We start from the raw sequence: 12,334 nt of genomic DNA, 5'->3' as shown, positions 1-12,334 counted from the left end.
AGAATAATTAAAATTAATAATGTTAATTATTTATTTTAGAATGAATGATTATTAAATGGTCTGATAAACATTTTAGGCAATTTCTCAATTCAGTAATTTACAGCCCCCAAAGGTTCAAAACTACAGTCAGTGGAGCATTAATTTTGCCACCAGATAATTGTTTGGTTACAATTACAAGGTCATATTATATCAGCCTTTGAATTATGTTTATAGCTATAAATTGAGATATTCATTTTTTTGTTAGTTTGTATTACTCAACCCTGACAGTGTGAACTTGATTGCTTATTATTTTTACTTCATTTTAATATAGTTTTACATAGATATAAATTTAGTTCTACATGTAGTTTTATACAGTGTAGTTTTACATAGATTCCTCTTAGACATTTGTAATGTTATATGAATTTTGGTGTGTCAAGATTTAATGAAACATGAATATAAATTATTTTATAAATTTAAAAAATATTTTAATTACTTGGCATTAATAATCATTTTTAAAATTTCTAACATTTAGCTTAGAGGAAGAAAAAGAAACACTAGCCAGAAAAATAGGTAATTGAAATAAATTTTCCTCCTTTTGGAGGTTTGATTTTATATGAATCTTAATCAATGTAAACCTATAGTTTATCTATTATGTTAAAACTGGAAGAGATGCCATATGATGGGAATGTCTTTTATACCAAGTAAATAAACAAAAGCAAAGTTATTTCACTTTTCACTGTTACTCATTTATTACCTACTGCAATTTTCAGTTTTTGAGTTATGAATGTATGTGAATATTAATGACCAACTGCAAATATTGTTGAAATAGGAAAAATAGTAGTAACATTAAAGGCAAAATAGAGAGTAAAAGGTTAACTCTTTGCTTGAAATATTCAGAGTAAGGGAAGAATAGCCAGAAAGTGGAAAAGGTTCCAAATTAAGAAACACTTTTTAGAAGCACATTAAAAAAGAGTTGAGGGCTTCCCTGGTGGCGCAGTGGTTGAGAGTCCGCCTGCCGATGCAGGGGACACGGGTTCGTGCCCCGGTCCGGGAAGATCCCACATGCCGTGGAGCGGCTGGGCCTGTGAGCCGTGGCCGCTGAGCCTGCGCGTCCAGAGCCTGTGCTCTGCAACGGGAGAGGCCACAACAGTGAGAGGCCCACATACCGCAAAAAAAAAAAAAAAAAAAAAAAAAAGAGTTGAAGAAATGTATGCTAAGTCAGCTATACATCTCTTTAACTGGATGTAAGATACTATATTATTTTTATTTGCTGTACAATAAGATCTTGATGAAGAATACTAAGGCCAAAAGTATTATATACCATATTCTTAACTGTGTGTGGTTCATGGTCATTTTACTGTCTTATAACAAATCACAACATAAATCTTAGCAGTATTTTTTTGGATCTGTATCCTAAGGCAAAAGAAATAAAAATAAACAAGTGGGACCTAATTTAACTTAAAAGCTTTTACACAGCAAAGGAAGCCATCAACAAAACGAAAAGACAACCTACTGAATGGGAGAAGATATTTGCAAAGATATGACTGATAAGGGGTTAATATCCAAAATATATAAACAACCCATACAACTCAATATCAAAACAACCAAGAACCCAATTTAAAAACAAGCAGAAGACCTGAATAGACATTTTTCCAAAGAAGATATACAGCTAGCCAAAACGTACGTGAAAAACTGCTTAGCATCACTAATCAGAGAACTAAAATCAAAACCACAATGAGATATCACCTCACACCTGTCAAAATGGCTATCATCAAAAAGTCTACAAATAGCAAATGTTAGCTAGGATGTGGAGAAAAGGGAACCCTAGTACACTGTTGGTGGAATTGTAAATTCGTGTAGCTACTGTGGAAAACAGTATGGAGGTTCCTCAAAGAACTAAAAATAGAACTACCATATTATCTAGCAATTCCACTGCTGGGTATATATCTGAAGAAAACACTGGATCATTGGGATACATGCACCCCAATGTTCATAGCAGCATTATCTACAGTAGCCAAGATATGGAGGCAGTCTGAGTGCCCATCATCAGGTGAATGGATAAAGAAGATGTGGTATATGTATACACACACTAGAGTATTCTCAGCTGTAAAAAAGAATGAAATCCTGCCATTGCAACAACGTGGATGGACCTAGAGAGCATTATGCTTAGTGAAATAAGTCAGACAGAAAGACAAATACTCTGTTATCACTTATATGTGGAATCTAAGAAATAAAACAAATGAATGAATATAACAAAACAGAAACAGACTCACAGATACAGAGAACAAAGTAGTGATTACCTGTGGGGAGAGGGGAGCGTGGGGGATGACAAGATAGGAGTATGGGATTAAAAGACACAAATTACTATTTATAAAATAAGTAACAAGAATGTATTTTATAGCACAGGGAAATGTAGCCATTGTTTTATACTAACTTTAAATGGAGTATAACTATAAAAATATTGAATCATTATGTTGTCACCTAAAACTAATATAATATTATAAATCAATTATTTCAAAACTAAAGAAAAAAATTAACAAATAAGTAAAAATAAACACAACCTCTTTCCTCAAAAATCATCAGTAACTGAGAAAGTGTGAACGATTCATGTGCTTAGTAAGATAGAGTTTAGGTATAATATTCTAGGTGGTATTCATACAGTGGACTGTATAATGTAGAGAATCTTTATACTCTAATTTTTTTTACTAGAATTTAGTAGCATTCAGTGCCTTCTGTTGTCAGATGCCTTCACTTGGAAATTTTGGCTGTTTTATCACCAGTTAAAAAACAAACAATGCATTGTGTAATTTCTTGAGATTTCAGAAAGCCAACACATTTAGATAGAGTCAAAGTCATTTTTCTTTTCTGACTCTAGTTATACAGAGTTGGAGCAGTAGTACAGAATACTATGTGAGATTTCATGACCCTGCACGTGAATTACTCTGCTGGCAGCATTCCTCTTGCTCCAGGGCACGTGGGGGAAAGAGTTCAGGGTGGTCAGTCTTTTGTTCTATTCAAACATTCAGCTGATAGAATGAGGTCTACCCACATTGTAGAACCCAATCTGCTTTGCTTAAAATGTATAGATTTAAATGTTAATCTTATCCAAAAACTCCCTTACAAAAACCTCCAGAATAATGTTTGGCCAAATTCCTGGGTACCATGGCTCAATCAAGTTGTCATGTAAAAGTAACCATCATAAGTGGACTCTATATTCTACTGACATATCAAAATGAATTGTGTGGCATAATAGTTACGTGTTGGGATAACTGGTAGTGAGGAATGATGCCCTTAACATTAGAGCTTTCCACAAGCAAATCTAGTTGATTTGACTGAGGTTGATTTTATGACCTGCTTTTTAGTATTTGTTGTGATAAACCCCAAACTGAGACTCCAAAAGGCGGAGTAGTGGTTTTTTTTTAAGAGACATCTGGATTTAAATTCTGGGTTTTAGCACACAGTGTTCTCTGAGGTCAGTTCACTTAGATGCTGGTAATTTTCTCTGCCCATATTTAAGCGTTACGCATCTTTTCTCCTCCTTGTACTAAAGGAGCAAAGAGAATGTTTTCATTTTGCTCATAATAACTTACTTATGGATTGATCACCTTTTCTTTCTGATGTGTGCATGTGGGAGGGATAAGATAAAAACAAAGTAGTTTCTAAAATGATGTCTGAAGTTTCAAGAACATTTTTGCATATGTTTGCTTTTGAAAAAATGTAATCTGAGACCTGATCAGCTTAATGCAAAGTGAAAAGTTTAGTCTCTGCATAAGCTAGCGATTGGTAATGCTACCAAAAAAACTTGCATTCTTGATGAGAAAATTCTTAAAATATAAGACAGTCTCCTTATAAGCTCAATCTTCTTTTCTGTTAAAAGTAATTACAACTTCTACAACATTAATAAATGTAACTCAGTTGCTCCATCTTTAGTATTCTGTAGGACAGCTTATGCATCCCTCTAGTTGAACTTACTTCGGTGTATATTAATTATGTGTGTATGCCTTTTTTTATTCAGTTATAAACTCCTTAAGCACAGGGCAGTTCTATTCAACTAGCATTAATTGGGTACCACCATGCATTAGTTGGTACCTTGCCCTGGAGCGATTGGATAGACAAGTAACAGATAAGTTTTAATACAGTATAACACATTATTATAATAGAGCTGATTACAAAGTGTTCAGAGAACTGGGTTCAATTCATAGTTGTAAGAGTCTTTCAGAGTGTCACAGAGGGACTGACATTTCACCTGGATTCTGACGGATAAATGGGTGTTTCATAGGTGTTTTCTCTTATCCTTCTCCTTTTACCTACCTTTTCTTCCAACCTTAGATAATATCAGCCATCTACCTTTTCCACTTCTCAATTCTAGCAGCCTCCAGCTGCTGGTAAAAAAAGTCACCCAGTGGTACAGAATGTTGCTGTTACAAATTTAGGGTCTCTAAATTTCAGATAGTAGTGCTTTTTATGTGTTCCTTCTTTGTGGAATAAATTTTTCTCCTTTGTCTGCTTAGAACATGCTTTATTGGGCTTCAAAACTCAGTTTAAATGTTACCTTGTTTATGGAAATTTCTATGATCTTCATGGAACTGTGATTGCTTCCCATTATACATTGTATGTAACCTCCATGGTGTTATCAGTCACAGTGAATTGTGGTAATTTATTTACCTCTCTCTTTCTCTTGCTAGACAGCTCACTGAGGATATGATTTGTATCCTTTAGCTTATATTCCCAATATGGTAGGGACTCAGTAAAAAGACATCGTCTGTGGATAATCTCATCTACTCCAAGTCTTCAGCTACCAAATAGATTCTAACAGCCTGGAAACAATTACAACATTGTGTGTGAATATTGGGGAAGAGGGGTGAATTTGATAAGCAGGATCAGGGAATGCTGGATTTTGAAAATACAGTGTACTTTACCCAGGTAATGTGAGGGCACAAGGATTATGGGAAGAACATCCCAAGCAATGGAGGCAACATATACAATGTCACAGTGGTGGGGAAGAAACCTAGTTCAATCAGAAACTGAAACTGGAAAGGGAGTAGGGGTCAAATTATGAAAGGACTTTTGTGCCATACGTCTTAGTCCATGTGGGCTGCTATAACAAAATAGCCTGGACTAGGTGGTATTCCTCACACTTCTGGTGGCTGGGAAGTCCAAGACCAAGGCATCAGCAGATTCTGGTGAGGGCCTGCTCTCTGATTCATAGACCGCTGTCTTTTCACTGGAACCTCACATGGTGGAAGAAGCCATGCTTCTCTCTGGGGTCTATTTTTGTAAGGTCATTAATCCCTACATGAAGACTCTGCCCTGTGACCTACAGATGTCAATCTCTTTAGCTTTATTTACTTCATATTTTTCCCCAAGGTGTTTCACAGGATGGAGATAGATCTTTTACTAAAAATATTCCTTCACTGTGTTTTACTATGTCCTCGTTCTCTTAGTATGAAGTGAGGAAATCCACGTTTACCGTAGGGACCACGTTTTCAGTAATTACTGTGAACTTATAGTTGAACGATTCTAGTTATATACTCTGCTTTTACCACAGTCATTAGCACAGTTCCTCCGGGTATTTCTTAGCAAATATCTTTCTTTTATTTTGTAACCAACTCAATCTTTAGCAACTGCTTTTGACCTAGTTAGTGGTAAGTTTAGGGAAAATAGTCAGACTAGCAGATCTCCCTGCTTATTCTAGTGATTTCCAAATACATAACTTCTCCAACTCCCACAGCTTACATTATCCCTGGAATTGAAATGACTGCAAAACTGTCAAAATCATTTATTGTAATTTTATAAATGACACTCACAACTTAATCTTTTAGTAAGACCTCTTTCTGATGGTGAGTCATTGTGCAAATGGGTCTTTGTTCTGCCCTGTTTCTTTTCATGACTATATCCAGCCTTTTCTTTCCTGTACTTCACGTTCCTTTTATTTGCTTAAAATCTTTATTGCGGGAAAAAGATTCTCATCAGTGAAAGAAAAAGCATTTTATAACAACCCCCCATATACTTCCATTTCCTTTTAGAAACATTAATTTCTCATTTATCAGGCCCTTTAATCTTATACCCAGTATAGTCCTCTTCTGTGTTTTAAATATATTTTAAACCTGTTTCACTTTCTCTATACACAGTTCACTTTCTCTCCTTCAGTCACTGAGTCAATTTATCTATCTCAAAATACTGTGCATCCCTTTCTTACCCAGTTGTCTTAGTTTAGTTCTTACTTCTGAAAAATATGTTAAATAAAAATATTTGTCACGTAATAACTTGGTGAATCTGGTCAAGGTATTGTTAGCACTATATATCTTCTAAATTAACAGTTGTGTTAGGAAGAGCACTGGACTAGGAATCAGAAAAATTGGTTTCTTATTGCTTTTCCAATATAATCATATAGCTTTATTTGTAGTATGAAGAAAACATAACCTATCATGCCTATGTCACATGTCTGTTTTAAAAAATGAGTTTTTATGGTAGTCAGGTATCTTTAAAAGTTGAAATGGCTCTCAGTCAGGTGCCTTTAAATGAGGACACTATGCCTCTGTGTAGGCGTTAGCTATAGTGGTGGTGTGGGTGTGGCATTTCAGAGAGGGAACAAATGCAGTAAGAAGGTATGAAATAAAATGATTAATTTAGATTTCTATAAGCAATTTACTGTGGCTAGAATGTAGGATATCAATGGAGGAGTATCAGGAGATATGGTTGGGAAATACACATGTCATGGATGTGCTTGAATGTTTAATTAAAACTTATAGACGATCATTTAAAGATTTAAAGTAGGGGAGTGACATAAAATTTGTATTTCTAGAAGCTTATTCTGCCGTCAGTGTAGATGACAGTTGCAGGGGAGGCTGGAGTTAGGGAGACTCTTGAGGAGGCTGTTGCATTTAATAAAGGTCAGAATTGAGAACTGGAAGTAGCACGAATGTAACAAGGAAAGGATAGATGCACAAGATGCTAGTCAGATGGAATCTACAGAACTTACAGTACTTTCTGATTAACATGGGTGGTAGCAAGGCGTTTACTAAAAGAAAACTTGATAATCATTCTAGGGCTTCTGGCTTAGATGGGTTCCCTGCCATTAACTGCAATAGAGACTAAAATGAAAGGAAAGGAAGAGAGTAAATCGGATTTTGGAAATGATAAATTTGAGGTATTTATTGTATATCCAAGCGCACATGCTTTGTTTTCCTTTGGATAAAGGGAGAGAGGATTTGGGGCTCGTCTGTGTGTGGTAGGAAATGAAACCTTGGATTTGGATCAGATCTCCCAGGCACAGGGCCAGATCTCTTGTTACACCCTATTCTAAAAATCTACCCCTTGAGAAATAAATAGTTCCCCAGAGACAACGATACACACACAGCCCTGGAGTCATATTCCTTGTCCTTGCAGTCAATCCCAAATCTGAGTCTTCTCTTCACAGTCAGTCACGAGGATCCTTGGACATATAATATAAGTAAAAATAGCAATTCTTTATTGTTCTCATAACTAGAAGTAAATAATCCAAGTACATTTTTAATCTAATAGAGTCACAGTAATAACAGTCATTATTTTTGTTTTTCTAATTTGGAGTTTACTGTAAATTGGCTATCAAACGCTTTTCATTAGTTTCTCCTCATAAAGCCTATATGCCAACATAACATCATAAATTCAGCTTAGAGTAGCATACCTGAAAACCTGCTCTTGATATTTAACTGTAAAGCCAATTATTTTAATGTATTTACTTGGCAGCTTTGTTGGGAACTTTAGCATTTTTCGAGCCATATCTTAAATTCCCATTCCTATTCCACCCATTCTCTGTCTTCTCCTGGGTTATTGGTCTTGAGAAATTCTATGAGTTGTGCTTTAACTTCTCCTCTCCCTATAGCATTGTAGCACAGCTTCTTGATTTACTCTTCTTTCAAGTTTCTCTGACCCAATTGCCCAGTTTTCTTTTTCTTTCTGTCACTGGCAGTTTCATAACGAAGCTGCTCCTTGCCACCAGGAGGTCAGGTGGGGTGTGGACATAGGACTGCAGAGACAGAATGAGTGCTTGCAGAACTGCAAGGGCTACTCTATTGGATATGACTCCTGCCGTAGCTCCACAGATATTATTTTAGAGTAGCAACTGCCCTTCATGTATGGGTCCTTCAAAATTCAAGGACTGCCAGCTGCCTGTAATTTGTAGGCATACTCAAACGCTTTTATGACTGCACCTAAATGTGAAGGGGGAGAAAGAAGTGGAAATTGATTCCTGCAAATATTTAAAATGGGTATAGTTCCAATGTCAGTAGTAGTGTGGCTAAAGATAATGAAAAGTCTGCCTTTTTTTTTTTTTTTTTAGGACTCCTGATCACAACACATGATTTCTTTTTACAAGCAGTCATTCATTTAGACCTGCAAACACCACCACTGACGCCTTCTTAATGCTCTCTTAAAATCATTTCAGCGGGGCTTCCCTGGTGGCGCAGTGGTTGAGAGTCCGCCTGCCGATGCAGGGGACACGGGTTCGTGCCCCGGTCCGGGAAGATCCCACATGCCGCGGAGCAGCTGGGCCGGTGAGCCATGGCTGCTGAGCCTGCGCTCCGCAACGGGAAAGGCCACAACAGTGAGAGGCCCGCGTACAGCAAAAAAAAAAAAAAAAAATCATTTCAGCGGTGCTCACAGATATCTGTGAACATGTTTAGCTCACAGATACACATTGTGAGATGCAGTAGAATGCCAGTGTAGAAAGCATATATGAAATGAGGCTGAAATTTTGTAATTGTTTATTGGATAGTGGCATTTTAATGATAAGCAGTATTTGGCCCTTTATGTTTTTATGACAAACGAAAGAAGATAATTCCCAGCTGTTTAATTTAAGTTCTAAAACTATATATAAATCCACATGCTAGCAAGTAAATAGAATTCCTTTTTGATTTTTCTAAATTGTAAATCAGATTTATATGAAAAACCAGATTATACTTTCCCTTTTATTTCTCTGACAGTAGTATTAAAAAAATACTATTCCCAAATCTTGATTCATCTTATTATAACTGTTTTCCCAGCTCCCTGGATTGTAATCCATGGAAACTCATCGGAGTGCAAGAGTTTTGTATTGCTTTGTTTTCTTTTTTTCCCCGTGCCCCTGACATTCAGCTCTGATGGTAAGCCATTTTTTTTAGTTATAGTTAAAGTGAGATGTGCCTGGGTGATTTGCAGTTAACTGCTCGCCTCCACACACACAAATGCCTCAGCTTCACATCTAATCATGATTCATTCCTCATGCCAGATTCTTGCTATCATCCTAGCACCAGCAGATGGTGGGACAAGACCCCTGGGGCAGTCAACCCCAGTGTCCTACCGTTGTAGCAGTGGTCAGAAAAGGAAGAATTTTAACATGGCAAACTGAGTTCAGTTCTTTTGGCTTCTTGCTAGAAAGAATAATAATGATAATAATAATTAACAGAAACTTGGTGTCACATTTTCAGGTGGTACCTTAAAAACTTATTTTTTAATCCAAGACACAAAGTAAAAGTGAAAAGCCACATTATATTTTATAAATGCGCTTGCTGAAAGGACAGCTCCTGTGTTTATGTTCTATCATGTGTACTTTACATTTGTAATAATCTGAATTGTGAGAAACCAGTGAGTAGCAGCATACAAAAAGACAAATTTCATTTACGTATGCTTAAGTAAGTTTTCTGTTCTAAAAAATAACACCAGTGGTTGCCAGGTGATACACATGTTGAATTGTTGGTGTAGTAGAATCTGAATTTGCTCTTCATGCTCTATGATTATTGGTGACTTTAGACAAGTTTACTTTATCTTTCTGGGCTTCTGTTTCTTCACCTAATAAAAAGCGCTGTTTTAAAGTATCTCCAAAATACCCTTTTTTATTACAGTACATAAAATGTAAGAAAACCAAAATAGTATTAGCTGTATTAAAGTGTACTAGGCTTATGGAAAAGGAAATGCATGGATGGAGTTTCAACATTGACTAATTTTGATTACTTGATCTTTTGTACTAATGTCATGTATAAACATGCACATATACCCAAGTAACTACAGTAATTGCAAAGAAATGTTTTTAAGATAACAAATCCATGGAACTTTTACAATTTTCAATTTTTACAAATTTATAAATAATTTTCCATATAATTTTCTATTGCTTTAGCCATTCAACAATTCCAGCTTCTCCTGATAATGTTAAGAGTGTTATACCTCTTTAACCCAGAATCCTGGCTAGTCTTGGGTTACACAGAACATTGCTTTTTAACTTTCTGACCAGAATCTACGATTAGTGGTACATTTTACATTCAGTAAGCATACACATACAGTTACATATGCATGTGTTTCACTCAGTGTTTTACCTTACTGTCTGCAAAAAAATTGTTTTTCTGTTCTTTTGTTGTTGTTGTGGATATTGTTGATTCTATTTCTCTTTTTAAGAAATTGCTGGTCCTTGCTCACCAGATTGATTTCAGGGTTTTTTTTTTATGCGTTACGCGGGCCTCTCACTGTTGTGGCCTCTCCCGTTGCGGAGGACAGGCTCCGGACGCGCAGGCTCAGCGGCCATGGCTCACGGGCCCAGCCGCTCCGCGGCATGTGGGATCCTCCCAGACCGGGGCACGAACCCGTGTCCCCTGCATCGGCAGGCGGACTCTCAACCACTGCGCCACCAGGGAAGCCCGATTTCAGGGTTCTTAATGGACTGGGACCCACAGTTTGAAAAACACTGAGCTAAACAAATCAGCGCTTACTCTAAAGAAATAGATAATTTTTTGTAGACTTTCTGAAATTATTAAAAATGATTTCCTACTCTCTGCCATTTACTTAACAAGAAATCTTTAGAGTTCTCTTGTTTGTGTAACCAAAGGATGTAAAGGATATAGAGGAGCTACACATAGAAATAAATTTAAATAGAATGTCTTAATGAACCTTATAGCTCCCTGTTTTTAAACAGTGCCATTCCTCTTCATTGTTAAGAGCCAAATAGTAATTTTAAATTTTGTTTCCTTGAGCTTGTCTTTATTTCCATCATCATTCCAGGTGTTCCTGTTTTTTATTTTAATAGGTCATGCTTTTTACATGAAGCGGCTTGATTTCATACAAAGGCTTTTTATTTGTATTTTAACAAAGATGGAAAGAAAAGGAAAGAAGTAGGTCTTCTTGAATTTCTATATCACCATATAGAGTTCTAAATACCGTGGCCTTATTGCTGTTGACTATTTCCCTTTCTCATTAGTGGTGGTTTGAATAAGTTGTGTGAGAAACATAGTAATCATATGGAACTGAATAGTCTTTTCTATCACTCCATATAAAATGATATGAGAGGGCTTCCCTGGTGGCGCAGTGATTGAGAGTCTGCCTGCCGATGCAGGGGACACGGGTTCGTGCCCCGGTCCAGGAAGATCCCACATGCTTGCGTACCCCAAAAAAAAAAAAAAAAAAAAAAAAAAAAAATGATATGAGGTGAGTTTTTTGCACATTTAGTTGCCACTTATTTTTTTTTAATTGCTGTAGCATTATAGGTAATCATAGAATTCACATGTATTAATAACACACTCTTAGAGAATTCAGAAGGGAAGTAGAAAGTAAAGCATTCCTACTCTGAATAGACAGTGTTGGAAATAACATTGAGAAGTAAATTTGGTATGCAAATGGTATATTCAGAAAGGATTCCTTTATAATCTGTAGATTTAGAAAAGATTGTATTAGAAAGTGTTTTGCATAGATAAAAACTGAACATAAAAGCAGCTTGTGGAACTGAAGGTAATTTTATATAAATATACACATTTTAATATATAATGAACTGTTTCTATTATGGATGGTGAAAATTCTTAAAGAATTTATTGTAGGTGAAGTTGTCAGTGTTAGTGTTGAAGATGTTCACTGAAGCTCTTTGTATGTATCTCTTTCAGATATGGAAACAAGTGAAAAAATCCAAGGAAGTGGAATACTTCAACTGTTTGCAAGTCTGTTGGTTCCACAGTCTTCCTGCACAGCCAAAGTAGCTAACATCATAGCAGAAATAGCCAAAAATGGTGAGGTTTTCCTCAAGAACTTTTCTGCTGGGAACATCTTCAGTTTTACACCCTACCTGTCAGTATGTTTTATTAATTTATGTTTTAATTTTGTAGATTAGACCTTTTTACTTTCTTTCTATTTTTCTTTTCTTTGACTTTTTTCATGTAATGAAATGTTGTTTAAAATGACTATCATTATAGTCATTCTATTCGTACGTTTCCCATTTGCTATTCCATTCCTTCAGAGTAGAATTAAAGAACAGCACTGCTAGTCCTGTACCTGTATCATTTATTGCTTTGGTTACAGGATTCTTGAGCTGCCACTGAGTCATTCGTCTTCATTGTCACAGGAGAGCTTACCCTTTTTCAAT

At 36.1% G+C, this 12,334-nt stretch overlaps 1 protein-coding gene across 9 annotated transcripts in view; it reads left to right on the top strand.

Moving 5' to 3' along the window:
* Nucleotides 1–12,334, top strand: part of RAP1GDS1 (Rap1 GTPase-GDP dissociation stimulator 1) — a 156,705-nt gene that overhangs the window by 46,684 nt on the left and 97,687 nt on the right. For 8 of the 9 annotated variants that reach the window (XR_004349940.1, XM_032632211.1, XM_032632210.1 and 5 more), the window contains exon 3: nt 11,859–11,981. Coding sequence is in view for 7 of the 9 variants with exons in the window: in XM_032632211.1 (XP_032488102.1) it covers nt 11,859–11,981 (123 nt within the window). In the remaining 2 variants the exon portion in view is untranslated. Of the gene's footprint in view, nt 1–11,858; nt 12,040–12,334 lie in introns of those variants that run through there. The other variant, XM_032632212.1, reaches the window with a different exon arrangement.

The sequence above is a fragment of the Phocoena sinus genome, chromosome 5 (genome assembly GCF_008692025.1).
Source record: "Phocoena sinus isolate mPhoSin1 chromosome 5, mPhoSin1.pri, whole genome shotgun sequence".
In the NCBI taxonomy this organism is placed as follows: Eukaryota; Metazoa; Chordata; class Mammalia; order Artiodactyla; family Phocoenidae; genus Phocoena; species Phocoena sinus.
The sequence above is the reverse complement of the archived record's forward strand: the minus strand, read 5'-3'. Positions and strand labels throughout refer to the sequence as shown.